This window comes from Mustelus asterias, chromosome 24 (assembly GCF_964213995.1).
Source record: "Mustelus asterias chromosome 24, sMusAst1.hap1.1, whole genome shotgun sequence".
NCBI classification, from domain to species: Eukaryota; Metazoa; Chordata; class Chondrichthyes; order Carcharhiniformes; family Triakidae; genus Mustelus; species Mustelus asterias.
Genome location: NC_135824.1, coordinates 33,682,025 through 33,701,439, shown reverse-complemented (window position 1 = coordinate 33,701,439; position 19,415 = coordinate 33,682,025). Strand labels below are relative to the sequence as shown.

At 44.0% G+C, this 19,415-nt stretch overlaps 1 protein-coding gene across 1 annotated transcript in view; it reads right to left on the bottom strand.

Moving 5' to 3' along the window:
• efl1 (elongation factor like GTPase 1) overlaps positions 1-19,415 on the bottom strand; it is a 338,480-nt gene that overhangs the window by 244,746 nt on the left and 74,319 nt on the right. The window contains exon 10 of the mRNA XM_078241003.1: positions 5,166-5,245. Within this exon, the coding sequence (XP_078097129.1) occupies positions 5,166-5,245 (80 nt within the window). The remainder of the gene's footprint in view (positions 1-5,165; positions 5,246-19,415) is intronic.

The window sequence follows — 19,415 nt, the reverse complement described above, 5'->3', positions numbered from 1 at the left end:
ACACTTCTGGACATTATTGCTATCATTTGGACTCGTCATTATACACAATCGACAGGGGTGAAAAGACCAAGCCATTGCATTGCAAACTTGCATTATCCACTCACCACTACAGCAACACTACAATATCTGAAGTAATTACAAATGCGATGTACAGAAAATCATGCCATAAAATACTGTCCTTATAATTGTGCAAGCTTTTAACAAAAGAAGGTTTTGTTTGCATTAAGCATTTAGACAGTGGCTGCCAATCTTCATTACATACTTGTTACTGAAGCAGAACAGTTCACTATTATGAGTATGAGCCACAAAAATTTCTGCTGTCAGACTCGACTATTATTCATAATGAACATATATAATAGCACACAAATATTTTATTATTTTTAGCATCAATGCTTCATGTGCAGTACAAAAATGTCACAGCCAGAATACATAAACTTCTTTACCCTTCAATAAAATGTCACATAAAACCACTGCTAAGCTCCAAGATGAAATATGAATCCTATGCAACCTTTTCTTTTTCATATATCAATAATTTGGTTTGTGCATACTTGTATTAAGAGAATTCCTTTGAACTAGCCACATAGATAAACCAATGTGTAATAATTAATGAATTGTCAAGGTACAGGTCATGTTTTGGCTACAAGAAACAAACTCCTCCATGCTGCAAACCTGAACATTTACTTCCAAGAAAATCAACCCAAAATTGTAGCCAAGAAGTAGGTGGCGTTTTTTAAAATTCATTTAAGGCATGTGAGTGCCTCTGGCTATGCCAGCATTTATTGCCCATCCCTAGTGGTGGTGAGCTGCCTTCTTGAACCATTGCAGTCTCTGAGGGTAGGTACACCAAGAGTGCTACTGGGGAGGGAGTTGCAGGATTTTGACCCAGTGACAGTAACAGTGATATATTTCCAAGTCAGGATGGCATGAGACCTGGAAGGGAACCTCCAGGTGATGGTGTCCTCAGGTATTTGCTGCCCTTGTACTTCTAGATGGTAGTGGTCATGGGTTTGGAAGGTGATGCCTAAGAAGCCTTAGTGAGCTCTTGCAGTGCATCTTGTAGATGCTAGACGCCTCTGCCACTATTCGTCAGTGTTGGAGGAAGGGGTAGCAATCAAGTGGGCTGCTCTGTCCTGGCTGATGTTAAGCTTCTTGAGTGTTGGTGGGGCTGCAAACATCCAGGCAAGTGAAGAGTATTCCATCATATTGACTTGTGCCTTGTAAATGATGGACAGGCTTTGGGGAGTCAGGAGGTGAGTTAGTCACCGCAAGGTTCCCAGCCTCTGACCTGCTTTTGTAGCCACAGTAATTATAGAGTACACAGCTAGTCCAGTTCAGTTTCTGATCAATGGTAGCCCCCCGACCCACCCACACATTCCCATTTATTCTAGATTTGCTAGGACTCCTTGATCACATAGTCAGTCAGATGTTGCCCTAATGTCAAGGGCAGTCACTCTCACCTCACCTCCAGAATTCAGCTCTTTTGTCCCAATTTTGAACCAAGGCTAAGATCAGGTGCTGATTGACCCTGACAGAATCCAAACTGAGCATCTGTGAGCAGATCATTACTAAGTGCCACTTGAATGTTGATGATCCCTTCCATGACTTTACTGATGATAAAGTTAAAGTTTATTTATTAGTCACAAGTAGTCTTACAGTAACAGTGCAATGACGTTACTGTGAAAATCCCCTAGTCGCCACACTCCGGCACCTGTTCGGGTACACTGAGGGAGAATTTAGCATGGCCAATTCACCTAACCTGCACATCTTTGGTCTGTGGGAGGAAACCAGAGCACCCGGGGGAAATCAACGCAGACACAGGGAGAATGTGTAGACTCCACAAGACAGTGACCCAAGCCGGGAATCAAACCTGGGTCCCTGGCGCTGCGAGGCAGCAGTGCTAACCACTGTGCTACTGTGCCAGCCCAAGATCAAGAATATCAAGAGTGATCAAGAGTAGACTGATGGGGCAGTAATTCGCAAGATTGGATTTGCCCTGCTTCGTGTGTTCATGATGTGGAGATGCTTACTCGTGTGTTCATGACACACTTGGGCAGTTTTCCACGTTGCCAAGTAGATGCCAGTGTTGTAGCTGTATTAGAATAGCATAGCTAGGGGCACAGCAAGTTCTGGAGCTCTGGTCTTTAGTACTATTGCCGGAATATTGTCAGGAATATTGTCTTTGCAGTTTCCAGTGCTTTCAGCTATTTCTTCAGATCACGTGGAGTGAACCAAATTGGAAGAAGATTGGCAACTGTGATGCTTGGGACCTCTGGAGGAGGCCAACATGGATCATCCACTTCTGGCTGAAGATTGCTGCAAATGTTTCAACCTTATCTGTTTCACTGATTTCTGGGCTCCTTCATCATTGGGGATAGGGATATCTCATAGAAATCATCGAAACCCTACAGTGCAGAAGGAGGCCATTCGGCCCATCGAGTCTGCACCGACCACAATCCCACCCAGACCCTACCCCCACATATTTACCCACTAATGCCTCTAACCTACACATTTTAGGATTCTAAGGGGCAATTTTTAACCTGGCCAATCAACCTAACCCGCACATCTTTGGACTGTGGGAGGAAACCGGAGCACCCGGAGGAAACCCACACAGACACGAGAAAAATGTGCAAACTGTGGAGCCTCCTCCTCCAGTCAGTTGTTTAATTGTCCACTGGCATTGGTATGGCTCCTGCTCTGATCAAGACTGCAAGAAACTACAGAAGGTTGTGAACGTAGCCCAATCCATCACGTACACCAGCCTCCCATCCATTAACTCTGTCTACACTTCCTGCTGCCTCGGCAAAGCAGCCAGCATAATTAAGCACCCCACACACCCTGGACATATTCCCTTCCACCTTCTTCTGTTGGGAAAAAGATACAAAAGTCTGAGAGGTCATGTACCAATCGACTCAAGAACAGCTTCTCCCCTGCTGCCATCAGACTTTTGAATGGACCTACCTCGCATTAAGATGATTTTTCTCTACACCTTAGCTATGACTGTAACTCTCCTTTCCTTCTCTATGAATGGTATGCTTTGTCTGTATAGCGCACAAGAAACAATACTTTTCACTGTATGCTAATACACGTGACAATAATAAATCAAATCAAATTCATTGTTGGATGTGGCAGGACTGCAGAGCTTAGATCTGATTCACTGGTTGCGGAATCGCTTAGCTCTGTCTATTACTTGCTGCTTCTGCTGTTTGGCACACAAGTTATCCTGTGTTGTAGCTTCACCAGGTTCACACTGCAACTTTAGGTATGTCTGCTCTTGCTCTTGGCATGCCCTCCTGCATTCTTCATAGATCCAGGGTTCATTCCCTGGCTTGATGAGAATAGCAGAGAGGGAATATGCTGGACCATGAGGGCACAGATTGTGGTTGAGTACAATTCTACTGCTGATGGCCTATGGTGCCTTGTTGATGCGCAGTCGAGTTGCCTGATCTATTTAAAAATTATCCCATTTAGCAAGGTGGTAGTGTCACACAACACAATGGTGGATATCTTCAATGTGAAGATGTGCCTTCGCCTCCCCAAGGACAGTGGGATTGTCACTCCTACTGATATCGTCATGGACAGATGCATCTGAGGCAGGCAGATACATCTGTCTGTACTTCTGGGACAATATCCTCCAATAGTCATATGTACTTCTCAGGTACTCCACAAATTCTAGCACCTCTCCAGACTTCCTCCCCAGGCACCTGACCAAAAGCCTTCTCTAGATCGATGAACTCAATCGTCCTTGTTCCATTGGCCATCCTGATATTTCTCCATCACTTATCTCAAAACAAACAAGTGGTGCTTCATCTGGATATGAATCCATTCTGACCTTCATGGATTTACACAAATGAATCTGTGTGGAGTTTGCACATTCTCCTCGTGTATGCGTGGGTTTCCTCCGGGTGCTCCGGTTTCCTCCCACGGTCCAAAGATGTGCGGGTTAGGTTGATTGGCCATGCTACAAATTGCCCCTTAGTGTCCTGGGATGCGTAGATTAGAGAGATTAGTGGGTAAAATATGTAGGGATGTGGGAGTAGGGCCTGGGTGGGATTGTGGTCGGTGCAGACTCGATGGGCCGAATGGCCTCTTTCTGCTCTGTGGGGTTTCTATGGTTTCTATGATAGTCAATATGAATCTACAGGTTGCTCATTCTGGTTAAATTGTTGCTGGCAGTTAATATATGCAACACGTTTCCGCACTGACACTGCATGACGGCTTTGTTCAAGTGGCAATTGAAGGGGTTGTCCTTAATTTTCAAATGCACTTTAATAGAACAGGCATGATTGATACTTATGCAAAGCTAGTGCTACAGCAAAGGATTCAATGAAAAATGTGTAAAACAACCAGGAAGTGATCAAAGCAGAGTTAGTGGACAACAAATGCATAGTAATGCATGTTAAAATTGATAGCAACATTGATTATATTGCTATGATACAACATTACTGAATTTCAGAAGCCAAGTCAACTTGCAAACTTCTGCTCAGTGGAAATTTTGCACAGTGGTTGATTCCATATGCAGGAACAGGAATACCATACAGAGGATATTCAGCCTATTAGCCAGATGAAATTGAATTAGGGTGGCACGGTGGCTAGCACTGCTGCTCCATGCCAAGGAGCCGGGTTCAATTCCGGCTTTGGGTCACAGTCTATGTGGAGTTTGCACGTTCTCCCCGTGTCTGAGTGGGTTTCCTCTGGATGCTCCGGTTTCCTCCCACAGTCCAAAGATGTGTGGGTTAGGTTGATTGGCCATGCCCAATTACCCCTTGGTGTCAGGGGGATTAGCAGGGTAAATGTGTGGAGTTACAGGGATAGGGCCTGGGTGGGAATGTTGTCGGTACAGGCTCGATGGGCCGAATGGCCTCTTTCTGCACAGTAGAGATTCTATGATTTTGCAATTCAGGACTTGGAGTTAGAGATCGCAAAAGTTGTGATGTTTTAAAATGATTTCTTCAAATGGAACATAGGATTTAGCTAGGGACACGCACTAACCAGTATGTAAAATAAGATGCAAAAAAGGACAAGTCTCAATCCCTGCATCCAACACCATGATCTCACAATGTAATATTTCCAGACTGCTTTGTATGTTATCAAGGCTGTTATAGATAGCAATCATCCATATTTATATGTGTATAAAAGCTACATAATGGCATAAGAAACATTCTTACCTTCTGACAACTACAGCCTCATACAGACTCCAGATGTTTTCCAGCACTAACTGTACAAAGAGAGGTTTTTTCCCTTTTGACTGCAATGGTGGAGAAAATAATCTCAGTTAATCAAAAAAATTAAACTAATTGACAAAGGAATTAAAACTGCTCTAAAAGCTGCCAAGCTAATATTTGTTATAAACCTTTTATACCACAGATTAGGGAGAACATTCTCAGGATCTACCGCCAATATAGACCAGAGGAAACTATGAAAACAGTACAACAAACTGTATTTAATTGATTTTGCCTGTCCTCTGCCAAACATTATGGTAGAAGGGGAGAACGTACATAGAATTCCAGATTATGTCAATTTACATCATGAACATTCAAATTCGGAGGAGTAGGCCACTCAGTAGTAGGCCTGCTCCACCATTCAATAAGACCATGGCTGATCTGATTGTAACCTCAACCCAACCTTCCTGCCTACTCCTGATAACCTTTCACCCCCCCCCTTGTTAATCACGAATCTATCCAGTTCTGCCTTAAAAAGATTCAAAGACTCTGTTTCCACTGCCTTTTCAGGAAGAGAGTTCCAAAGACTCTTCTCATCTCTTTCTGAAATGGGCAACCCCTTATTTTAAACATAGAACATAGAACAGTACAGCACAGAACAGGCCCTTCGGCCCACGATGTTGTGCCGAGCTTTATCTGAAACCAAGATCAAGCTATCCCACTCCCTATCATCCTGGTGTGCTCCATGTGCCTATCCAATAACCGCTTAAATGTTCCTAAAGTGTCTGACTCCACTATCACTGCAGGCAGTCCATTCCACACCCCAACCACTCTCTGCGTAAAGAACCTACCTCTGATATCCTTCCTGTATCTCCCACCACGAACCCTATAGTTATGCCCCCTTGTAATAGCTCCATCCACCCGAGGAAATAGTCTTTGAACGTTCACTCTATCTATCCCCTTCATCATTTTATAAACCTCTATTAAATCTCCCCTCAGCCTCCTCCGCTCCAGAGAGAACAGCCCCAGCTCCCTCAACCTTTCCTCATAAGACCTACCCTCCAAACCAGGCAGCATCCTGGTAAATCTCCTCTGCACTCTTTCCAGCGCTTCCACATCCTTCTTATAGTGAGGTGACCAGAACTGCACACAATATTCCAAATGTGGTCTCACCAAGGTCCTGTACAGTTGCAGCATAACCCCACGGCTCTTAAACTCCAACCCCCTGTTAATAAAAGCTAACATACTATAGGCCTTCTTCACAGCTCTATCCACTTGAGTGGCAACCTTTAGAGATCTGTGGATATGGACCCCAAGATCTCTCTGTTCCTCCACAGTCTTCAGAACCCTACCTTTGACCCTGTAATCCACATTTAAATTAGTCCTACCTCACATTTATCAGGGTTAAACTCCATTTGCCATTTTTTTCAGCCCAGCTTTGCATCCTATCTATGTCTCTTTGCAGCCTACAACAGCCCTCCACCTCATCCACTACTCCACCAATCTTGGTGTCATCAGCAAATTTACTGATCCACCCTTCAGCCCCCTCCTCTAAGTCATTAATAAAAATCACAAAGAGCAGAGGACCAAGCACTGATCCCAGTGGCACTCCGCTAGCAACCTGCCTCCAATCCGAAAATTTTCCATCCACCACCACCTTCTGTCTTCGATCAGACAGCCAGTTACCTATCCAATCGGCCAACTTTCCCTCTATCCCACACCTCCTCACTTTCATCATAAGCCGACCATGGGGGACCTTATCAAACGCCTTACTAAAATCCATGTATATGACATCAACTGCCTTACCTTCATCAACACACTTAGTTACCTCCTCAAAAAATTCAATCAAATTTGTGAGGCACGACTTGCCCTTCACGAATCCATACTGACTATCCCGGATTAATCCACATCTTTCTAAATGGTCGTAAATCCCATCCCTAAGGACCTTTTCCATCAATTTACCAACCACCGAAGTAAGACTAACCGGTCTATAATTACCACGGTCATTTCTATTCCCTTTCTTAAACAGAGGAACAACATTCGCCATTCTCCAGTCCTCTGGCACCATTCCCATGGACAGTGAGGACCCAAAGATCAAAGCCAAAGGCTCTGCAATCTCATCCCTTGCCTCCCAAAGAATCCTAGGAGATATTTCATCAGGCCCAGGGGACTTATCGACCTTCAGTTTATTCAAAACTGCCAGGACATCCTCCCTCCGAACATCTATTTCCTCCAGCCTATTAGCCTGTAACACCTTCTCTCCCTCAAAAACATGGCCCCTCTCCTTGGTGAACACTGAAGAAAAGTATTCATTCATCACCTCGCCTATCTCTACTGACTCCATACACAAGTTTCCACTACTGTCCTTGACCGGCCCTAACCTCACCCTGGTCATTCTTTTATTCCTCACATAAGAGTAAAAAGCCTTGACTACTAGTTCTAGATTCCCCCACAAGAGGAAACATCCTCTCCATATCCACCTGGTCCAGACCCCTCAGGACCTTATATGTTTCAATCAAGTCTTACTCTTTTAAACTCCAGTGGATACAAGCCTAGCCTCTCCAACCTTTCCTCATAATACAACACTCCCATTCCAGATATTAGTCTAGCAAACCTTTTCTGAATTTTCAATACATTTACATCCTTCCTTAAATAAGGAGATCAATGCTGTACACAGTACTCCAGCTGTGGTCTCACCAATGCTCTGTAAAACTGAAGTATGACCTCACTATTCTTGTATTCAATTCCCCTTGCAATAAATGATAACATTCTATTTGTTTCCTAATTACTTTCTGTACCTGCAAACTAATCTTTGTGATTAATGCACTAGAACACCCAGATCCCTCTGCATCTCAGAGCTCTGCAATCTCTCACCATTTAGATAATATGCTTCCTTTCTATTTTCCTGCCTAAATGGGCAATTTCACTTTTTCCAGTTTTCTCCATTTGACAGATCTTTGCTCACTCACTTAATCTATTTACATTTCTTTGTAGCCCCCTTATATCCTCTTTATAACATACTTTCTTTCCTATCTTGTGTCATCAACAAATTTTAGCAACCATATCTTCTGTCCCTTCATTCAAGTTATTTATATAGAAATATCAAGGCCCCAGCACTGATCCCTGTGTCACACCACCCATTACATCTTGAACAACCAGAAAGTGACACATTTATGCTTACTCTGTTTCCCATTAGCCAGTTACTCTTCCTTCCATGCCAATATGTTACCCCCTACACCATGAGCTTTTATTTTCCGCAATAACCTTGATGTGGCACATTATCAAATACTTTCTGGAACATTTCTGTTACATTTGCATTCTTAAGGTAACTTAAACATTATCTGCATATCCTGGTGGCACAACCTTTTTTTTGCTGAAGTTTGAAATATTTTGAAAGCTGTATTTGTGTGTCATGGACAATTTTAAGATGTTACCTTTTATTGTCCATGAACAATTTAATAACGTATGGATATGTATGTCTTCTTACCCCAGGAGTCAATTTAAGTGACGCAGCAGCAAGCTTTTGTATTTCTAAATTAAAGTTTCATTTATTTCTTAGACAACTGCCCTGGAGGTTAATGAAAACTTGACATCTCACTCATGTGAATCACCCACACTAATGTACACACAAAAACTAGGCACAGTTGAAAGTAAAAGAGTAATTACAAAATGAAATTTAACTCCGTCTCTATTCTGGTGAAATTTGATACTCAAACTGAAGTGAAGATCAGATGGTTCCTAGAGTTGATTTGCCCAGAGGTTGTTTTTACAGGTAGGCTTGAAGATGGGACAAGTTAGAGGGGAGAGAGGCTTAGTTTCTCTTTCTAGATATTGGGCGTAGCTACTCTGCTGCTTAGTTGTCTACAGCATTCAGTGACTTTGTCGGTGGACACCCTCCTGCTCGTTGATGGAATTCTATCCACATCTCTGGAAATGTCTCTGAAAAGCAGAATGAATTTTCTGCTCTATCACCTGGGAGAGAGAAGAGAGGGCAAACCTGGAAAAAACATGTCGGAGAGGGAAAGGAAATAAATACAAAGCACGACTCAGGGTCGACAGTTAGCTAAAAGAGAGGAGACAGTGGATCTGTCATGAACATGCCAGAGAAGGAGAGGTTAATTAAGGTAGCTTCTAGAAAACACCAGGTTTAGAAAAAGAAAATCAAACGGTGACATCTCAGGGAAGTTGTAAGGTGATTGGGAACTATTTCAGAACTGAGTCTAAACTGAAAGTTTTTAAAAAACATTTAAAATATTTGCTATTAGTAATAGGGGAGTAGTTAGTGAGTGGTATCTTTTATTCAAGTTTATTTATTAGTGTCACAAGTAGGCTTACATTAACACTGCAATGAAGTTACTCTGAAAATTCTCTGGTCGCTCCGGCACCTGTTCGGGTAGCCTGAGGGAGAATTTAGCATGGCCAATGCACCTAACCAGCACGTCTTTCGGACTGTGGGAGGAAACCAGAGCACTCAGAGGAAACCCACGCAGACACGGGCAGAATGTGCTGACTCAACACAGACAGTGACCCAAGCCAGGAATCGAACCTGGGTCCCAGGCGCTGTGAGACAGCAATGCTAACCATTGTGCCACCGTGCCACCCGACCAGTAAAGTATAATAATTATTAGTAGGGCTTATCAATATTGCTAAGGTTTATGGTAAATCTAGTAATATTGGTAAGGGTTATTAGCAGTGCAAGTAAAAGCAGTAACAAAGTTATCAGTGAATAAAAAGAGAAAAAAGCATGGCTGCTCCAACTTCAAGAGTGTCCATCCTGTGCAATGTGGGGAATTCAGGACGCTTCCCATGTCCTAGATAACCATTTGTGCTGTCAGTTTCAGCAGCTTGAACCCCAAGTTGTGGAAGTTAAACAGCAGCTGACATCACTGTGGTGCATCTGTGAAGTGGACAGTACATTGATAGATATGGTCACCCTGCAGCTTAAGAATATTCAGGAGAAGTGGTGACCACCAGACAGTCAAAAAGGAACAGGCAGGTGTCCTACAAGTGCATCCCACTCTCCAACCGGTATTCAGTATTGAATACTGATGAGAGTGATCATTCATCTGGAGAGTGCAGTCAGAACCAATTCTATGGCATTTGAAACAGGTGGTTCAGCTGTACAGGAGGTATAACAAAGCATGGAAAAACAAGTGATAGGTGATTCAATAGTTATGGAAATAGATAGGCATTTCTGTGTTTGCAGATGCAAATCCAGAATGATGTGTGGCCTCCCTGGTGGGAAAAAACTGGCGCACCTGGAGGAAACCCACGCACACGCAGGGAGAACATACAAATTGCACACAGTCATCTAAGGCCGGAATCGAACCCAGGTCCTGGCACTGTGAGGCAGCAGTGCCAACCACTGTGCCACCCCTTGAGATTCTTGAGACATTGGGATGGCTCTGTGGGAGATGGCACCTATACAGATCCGACAGGTTGCAACTTAACAGAGATGCGACAGAGTTTCTTTCTCTGTCCCAGAGTTTTACTAGTGTTATTGGGAGATTTTAAGCCAACTCGGCAGGGGTGTGAGAACCAGAAGATAATATTAAGAGAGGAGTAACAAGGCACAGAATAATGGGAGAGATAGCACGAATAGGGAATAGTAAGTTAATAGAAGGAGCCAGAGTAAATGAGGGAGGAATACAATTGAAATCAGGGTTAATATGCATGTGTGCGAACGCATGGAGTGTGACAAATAAGATTGGTGAGTTACAGATGTGGATTGCCATGGGGAACTTTGATGTCATGGCTACAACAGAGACCTGGCTCAGAGAAGGGCAAGACTGGATACCCTTGGATACAAGGGCCGGAATTTTACCATCCCAGCCATCACGGGAATTGGAGCGGGCAAGGGGGCGGACCATGGAAAGGACCGTTGACCTCGGACGGGATTTTATGGTTTCGGAACGAGTGAGACCGTAAAATCCCAACCAAGGTGTTCAGGAAAGATAGGAAAGGAAGAAAAGGGGAAGGGGTGGCAGTACTGATAAAAGAGAGCATTGCAACACTGGAGAAAGTGGACATCTTACAGGGATAAAGGACAAAATAGCTCAGGAACAGAAGAAGTGCGATGACATTGTTCGATGTAGTCCACAGGCCACCAATAGGTGGGAAATGTAGAAGTGGAAATTTGCAAAGAAATTACAGAAAGGAACAAAAATTAGAGATTACTATTAATGAGGCAGTTTAATTATCCAAATATAGACTGGAATAGTGGCAGTGTCAATGGCTTGTAGGCCAAATAAACCCAAGTGTCATTGGTGAACACTGATCATTGCATCATATAGAGTCATAGAGGTTTACAGCATGGAAACAGGCCCTTCGGCCCAACTTGTCCATGCTGCCCTTTTTTAAAAACCCCTAAACTAATCCCAATTGCCCGCATTTGGCCCATATCCCTCTATACCCATCGTACCCATGTAACTATCTAAATGCTTTTTAAAAGATAAAATTGTACCCGCCTCTACTACTACCTCTGGCAGCTTGTTCCAGACACTCACCACCCTCTGTTTGAAAAAATTGCCCCTCTGGACACTTTTGTATCTCTCCCCCTCACCTTAAACCTATGCCCTCTAATTTTAGGCTCCCTTACCTTTGGGAAAAGATATTGACTATCTACCTTGTCTATGCCCCTCATTATTTTATAGACCTCTATAAAGTCTATGACTTAAGTCAGTCTATGTTTTAGACTGACTGTGGCAAAGGATAAAGAACAGTCAAGAGTAAGAATAATTAACTGGGGGAAAGCCAACTTCACTGGCTAAGAATAGATCTTGGCCCAATAAATTGGAGTCAAAGATTGGCAGGAAAATTGGTAGCTAATCAATGAGCTACTTTAAAAAAGAAGAGGTGATTTGGGGATAGTCAAGGTATAGTCCATCGAAAGGGAAACGCATAGCAAACAAATCCAGAGCTCCATGGGTGACAACAGAGAAAAAATTAAAATAGCAGAAGAAAAAGCGTGCTCATGTCAGGTAGAAAATACAACTGATAACCACGCTGAATATAGAAGGTTCAGAGGACAGGTGAAGAAGCAAATAAGACAAACAATGAGAAAGTATAAAAAGAAACTGGTAGCCAACATAAAAGGGAATTCCAAAGTCTTCTACAGGCATTTAAATAGTAACGGTAAGGCCAATTAGGGACCAAAAAGGGGATTTACATATCATAGAATCCTTACAGTGTAGAAGGAGGCCATTCGGCTCATTGAGTCTGACTCTCCAACAGAGCATCTTACTGAGGACCACCCTCTGCCCTATCCTCACAACTTCACGCATTTACCCCGCTATCCCCCTAACCTGCACATCTTTGGACACTAAGGGGCAATTTAGCATGGTCAATCCACCTAACCTGCACGTCTTTGGACTGTGGGAGGAAACCGGAGCATCCGGAGAAAACCCATGCAGACACAGGGAGAACATGTAAACTCCACACAATCACCCATGGCCAGAATTGAACCCAGGTCCCTGGAGCTGTGTGAGGCAGTAGTGCTAACCATTGAGCCATCATACCGCCCCTTGGGGGAGATGGCATAGCTGAAGTGCGAATTAATACTTTGCATCTGTGTTTGCAAAGGAAGATGATGCTGCCCCAGTCATGGTAAAAGGTGAGGTAATTCAGAGACTAGATAGGTTTCAAATGAAAAAGGATGTGGTATTGGATGGGTTATCTGTTTTTCAAGTTGATAAGATACCAAGGCTGTATGAGAAGCATCGAAGGATACTGAGGGAGGTGAGAGTGGAAATTGCGGGTGACTGGCCATAATTTTTCTGTCTTACGTAGACTCTGGTGTGGTGCCACAGGACTGCAGAATTGCAATCATCACAATCCTTGTTCAAAGAAGGGTGTAAAGATAAACCCAGAACCTACATGCCAGTCAGTTTAACTTCAGTGATGGGGAGACTTTTGGAAACAGTGATTCAGGATCAAATTAACAATCAAATGGACAAATGTGGGTTAATTAAGTAAAGCCATCATGGATTTATTCAGAAAAAAACATGTTAAACTAAGTTGATGGAAAAGAGTAACAAAGAGGATTGTTGAGAGCAATGCTGTTGATATGGTGTAAATGGACTTTGAAAAGGCATTTGATACAGTGCCACTCAAAAGACTTGTGAGCAAAGTTACAGCTCATGGAATAAAAGGGACAGTAGCAACATGGAAATGGAATTGGCTGAACGACAGGCAAGAGTGAGTAATGGTTAATTGATGTTTTTCAGGCTGGAGAAAGGTTTGTAGTGGTTTCCACAGGGATCAACCCTTGCTCTTCCTAGTTAATACTCATGACCATATTTTGATGTACAGGACACAATTTCAAAATCTGTGGATAACATAGAACTTGGAAGCATTACAAACTGTGAGGAGTGTTGTACAACTTCAAACAGACATAGACAAGTTGGTGGAATGGACGGACAAGTTGCAGATGAAGTTCAATGTGGAGAAATGTGAAATGATTCATTTTTGGTGGGAACACCACAAATAAAGGGTACAAACTCTAAAGGGGGAGCAGAGGGACCTGGGTGTAGATATGCATGTTATTAAAGGTGGCAGGACAAGTTGATAGAGCAGTTATAAAAGCATACAGTATCCTATGCTTTGTTAATAAGGCATATTGCAGAAGAACAAGGAGGTTATGTATAAGACACTAGTTCAGCCAGAGTTGGAGTATTGTTTCCAAGACCAGGTGCTGCATTTTAGGAAAGATGTTGAAGGCATTGGAGAGAGTGCAGAAAACATTCTGGGAATGGTTCCAGGAATGAGGAACTTCAGTTATGGAATTGGATTGGAGAGGTTTGGACTATTTTCCTTGGAGAATCAGAGGCTGAAAGGAGATTTGAGGTATTCAAAATCATGAGGAATGATCTAGATGGAGTAAATAGGAAAAACCTGTTCCCACTAGTAAAAGGATCAAGGATGAGGGGGCACAAATTTGAAGTAATTGGTAAAAGAAGTAAAAGCAACATGAGGTAAAACATTTTCATGCACCAGGTGATTTATGTCTGGAATGCACTTCCTGAGAGTGTGGTGGAGGCAGGATCATTCAAAACATTCATAAGGGAATTAGACTGTTATCAGAAAAAAGAAAGAATGTGCAGAGTTCCAGGAAAAGGCTATGGGAATGACACTAAATTGTTCACTTGTCTTCTTCTAATCCCCCTCCTTGCCACAAATTCATTATACCCTCTCTGATGCTGGATGATCTGTGCTTAGTAAAGGAATCAGTTTGATCTCCTTTTGCCTCCACCTTAATGAATTTTGAGCAGCATGTGGAGTTCTTTTCTTCTAATTTATTCTTTCATGGGATGTGGACATCGCGGGCAAGACCAACATTTATTGCTCATCCTGGCGGCACACCACTAGTTACAGGTTGGCTAACTGATAGAAAATAGAGTTGGGATAAGAGGGGCATTTTCAACCTTTAACTAATGGAGTACCACAGGGATCAGTGCTGGGGCCACAATTATTTACAATATATATTAATGATTTGTAAAAGGAAAGCGAATGTACTACCGCCAAGTCTGCAGATGACACAAAAATACGTGGGAAGGCAAGTGGTGAGGCTGACACAAAGGGCGGGACTTTACGGCCTCGCTCATCACGAAACCGTAAAATCCCGCCCGTGATCAACAGACCTTCCCATTGTCCGCTCCTTGCCCGTGGTGGGCAGTGAAAGAGTCTATAGAGAGATATAGACAGGTTAAGTGAGTGGGCAAATACTTGGCAGATCGAATATAATGTAGGAAAATGCGAAGTGACACACTTTGGTAGCAAGAATAAAGGAGCTGAATATTATCTAAATGGAGAGAGATTGCTGAAAGCTACAGCTCAGAGGGATTTGGGGATTCTCATGCAAAAATCACAAAAGCCAGCATGCAAATTCAGCAGGTTGTAGGGAAGGCAAATGGAATTTTGGTCTCTATTTCAAAGGATATGGAGTTTGAAAATAGGGAAGTCTTGCTAAAACTATATAAGGCACTAATTTGACCACAACTGAAATACTGTGAACAGTTTTGGTCCCCATACCTAAGGCAAGATATATTGGCATTGGAGGCAGTCTAGAGAAGGTTCACTAGGTTGACCATGAGTATGGAGGGATTTTCTGATGAGGAGAGATTGAGTACATTGGATCTGTACTCTCTGGAGTTTAGAAGAATGAGAGGTGTTATTGAGCCATATAGGATTCTCAGGGGCTTGACAGGATAGAGGCTGAAGGTTGCTTCCCTTTGTGGGAGAGTCCAGCACCAGAAGGCATAATCTCAAGAGTAAGGGATCGCCCAATTAAGACACTGACGGAGAGGACTCCTTCTCTCAGAGAATAGTGAATCTGTGGAATTCTTTACTGCAGAGGGCAGTAGAGGCTGTATTCAAGCTGAGACAGACAGATTTTTAATCAGTAAGGGAATCAAGGGTTATGGGGATAAGGTGGGAAAGTCGAGTTGAATCATAGAATCCCTAGTGCAGAAAGAGGCCATTTGTCCCATCGAGCCTGCACCAACAACAATCCCACTCAGGCCCTATCCCCATAACCCCATGTTTATACCCCTAGGGGCAATTTGGCATGGCCAATCAATCTAATCCATACAGCTTTGGAGTGTGGGATGAAATTGGAGCACCCGGAGGAAACTCACGCAGACCCAGGGAGAACATGCAAACTCCACAGTCACTCTAGGCCCGAATTGAACCCGGGCCCTTGGTGCTGAGAGACAGCAGTGCAAACCCCTGTGCCGATCCCAGATCTTCCAACTTGTTCTTCATCACTCCATGTTTTCAACTGCATATAACCCATCACATTTCTATCCTGACGAAGAGTCATCCAGACTTGAAACTTTGGCTCTATCCTCTCACTACAGATGCTGTAAGACCTGTTGAGATTTTCCCGCACTTTCTGTTTTTGTTTCAGAATCCAGCATCCACAGTAACTTGTTTTTACATTTCTACCATCCTTCAGTTTTGAAGAGTCATACTTGACTTAAAATTTAACTCCGTTTCTCTCTGCACAGCTGCTGTTACCAGACCTTCTGAATAATTCCGGCATTTTCTCTTTTTACTCTGACAAATGAATCTGTGACAAGGCACAAGGATTGAGCCCGCAGGGGGGAAAACAATTTGGAAACAGATGAGGTAAACTAGAGCAAGATACTTTCAGTTACAATGCAGGGAATGGCGCCTGCCAGTATTATCCACAAGTGCCTTGAAATACCCACTCAATCTCCAAGTGTGAAGCCTGATCGTGAACGCTGGCAGGCCAGCGACACAGCCAAGCTAATATCGTTCTAATTCAAACACACAATTTGTGGCTGGAGCCACTAGATCATATCGAAGCAAGGGAACTCTGGCTAATTGCTCCCTCACATCCTGGGATCTCGGAGTCTAACTGTCCCACTGCTACATCAGCAGGATTTGGCCGACAGCACAATCAAATCTGAGATCATTATCAACACTACATGAGGAATATTTATCCAGAGCTATTCAGGAGCTCACACAACCTTGTTACACTTCTGATAAGTAGAACAAAAAACAAAGAACAAAGAAAATTACAGCACAGGAACTGGCTCTTCGGCCCTCCAAGCCTGCACTGACCATTCTATCCGACTTAACTAAAACCCCCTACCCTTCCGGGGACCATATCCCTCCATTTCCCTCCTATTCATGCATTTGTCCAGACTCCCCTTAAAAGCCACTACCATATCTGCTTTGACTACCTTCCCCGGCAGCAAGTCACAGGCACCCACCACCCTCTGTTTAAAAAACTTGCCTCATATATCTCCTTTAAACCTTGCTCCTCGCACCTTAAACCTGTGCCCCCCTAGTAATTGACTCTTCCACCCTGGGAAAAAGCTTCTGACTATCCATTCTGCCCCTCATAATCTTGTAGACTTCTATCAGGTCGCCCCTCAACCGCCGTCGTTCCAGTGAGACAGAAGGCAGAGAGTTGGGATAAAAGGTTCTTTCTCAGAATGGCAACCGGTGACAAGTGGTGTCCCGCAGGGTTCAGTGTTGGGGCCACAGCTGTTCTCTTTATATATTAACGATCTAGATGACGGGACTGGGAGCATTCTGGCCAAGTTTGCCGATGATACAAAGATAGGTGGAGGGGCAGGTAGTATTGAGGAGGTGGGGAGGCTGCAGAAAGATTTAGACAGTTTAGGAGAGTGGTCCAAGAAGTGGCTGATGAAATTCAACGTGGGCAAGTGCGAGGTCGTACACTTTGGAAAAAAGAATAGAGGCATGGACTATTTTCTAAACGGTGACAAAATTCATAATGCTAAAGTGCAAAGGGACTTGGGAGTCCTAGTCCAGGATTCTCTAAAGGTAAACTTGCAGGTTGAGTCCGTAATTAAGAAAGCAAATGTAATGTTGTCATTTATCTCAAGAGGCTTGGAATACAAAAGCAGGGATGTACTTCTGAGGCTTTATAAAGCACTGGTTAGGCCCCATTTGGAGTACTGTGAGCAATTTTGGGCCCCACACCTCAGGAAGGACATACTGGCACTGGAGCGGGTCCAGCGGAGATTCACACGGATGATCCCAGGAATGGTAGGCCTGACATACGATGAACGTCTGAGGATCGTGGGATTATATTCATTGGAGTTTAGGAGGTTGAGGGGAGATCTGATAGAAACTTACAAGATAATGAACGGCTTAGATAGGATGGACGTAGGGAAGTTGTTTCCATTAACAGGGGAGACTAGGACGCGGGGGCACAGCCTTAGAATAAAAGGGAGTCACTTTAGAACAGAGATGAGGAGAAATTTCTTCAGCCAGAGAGTGGTGGGTCTGTGGAATTCATTGCCACAGAGGGCTGTGGAGGCCGAGACGTTGAGCGTCTTCAAGACAGAAATTGATAAATTCTTGATTTCTCGAGGAATTAAGGGCTATGGGGAGAGAGCGGGTAAATGGAGTTGAAATCAACCATGATTGAATGGTGGAGTGGACTCGATGGGCCGAATGGCCTTACTTCCGCTCCTATGTCTTATGGTCTTATGGTCTTAAACCAAGTTTCTCCAACCTCTCCTCATGGCTAATGCCCTCTAGTCATGATGTGGAGATGCCGGCGTTGGACTGGGGTAAACACAGTAAGAAGTTTAACAACACCAGGTTAAAGTCCAACAGGTTTATTTGGTAGCAAAAGCCACACAAGCTTTCGAAGCTCTGAGCCCCTTCTTCAGGTGAGTGGGAATTCTGTTCACAAACAGAACTTATAAAGACACAGACTCAATTTACATGAATAATGGTTGGAATGCGAATACTTACAACTAATCAAGTCTTTAAGAAACAAAACAATGGGAGTGGAGAGAGCATCAAGACAGGCTAAAAAGATGTGTATTGTCTCCAGACAAGACAGCCAGTGAAACTCTGCAGGTCCACGCAACTGTGGGCGTTACAAATAGTGTGACATGAACCCAATATCCCGGTTGAGGACGTCCTTGTGTGTGCGGAACTTGGCTATCAGTTTCTGCTCAGCGACTCTGCGCTGTCGTGTGTCGCGAAGGCCGCCTTGGAGAACGCTTACCCGAATATCAGAGGCCGAATGCCCGTGACCGCTGAAGTGCTCCCCAACAGGAAGAGAACAGTCTTGCCTGGTGATTGTCGAGCGGTGTTCATTCATCCGTTGTCGCAGCGTCTGCATAGTTTCCCCAATGTACCATGCCTCGGGACATCCTTTCTTGCAGCGTATCAGGTAGACAACGTTGGCCGAGTTGCAAGAGTATGTACCGTGTACCTGGTGGATGGTGTTCTCACGTGAGATGATGGCATCTGTGTCGATGATCCGGCACGTCTTGCAGAGGTTGCTGTGGCAGGGTTGTGTGGTGTCTTGGTCACTGTTCTCCTGAAGGCTGGGTAGTTTGCTGCGGACAATGGTCTGTTTGAGGTTGTGCGGTTGTTTGAAGGCAAGAAGTGGGGGTGTGGGGATGGCCTTGGCGAGATGTTCGTCTTCATCAATGACATGTTGAAGGCTCCGGCGGAGATGCCGTAGCTTCTCCGCTCCGGGGAAGTACTGGACAACGAAGGGTACTCTGTCCACTGTGTCCGTGTTTGTCTTCTGAGGAGGACCTCCTCAGAAGACACGGTACATACTCTTGCAACTCGGCCAACGTTGTCTACCTGATACGCTGCAAGAAAGGATGTCCCGAGGCATGGTACATTGGGGAAACTATGCAGACGCTGCGACAACGGATGAATGAACACCGCTCGACAATCACCAGGCAAGACTGTTCTCTTCCTGTTGGGGAGCACTTCAGCGGTCAC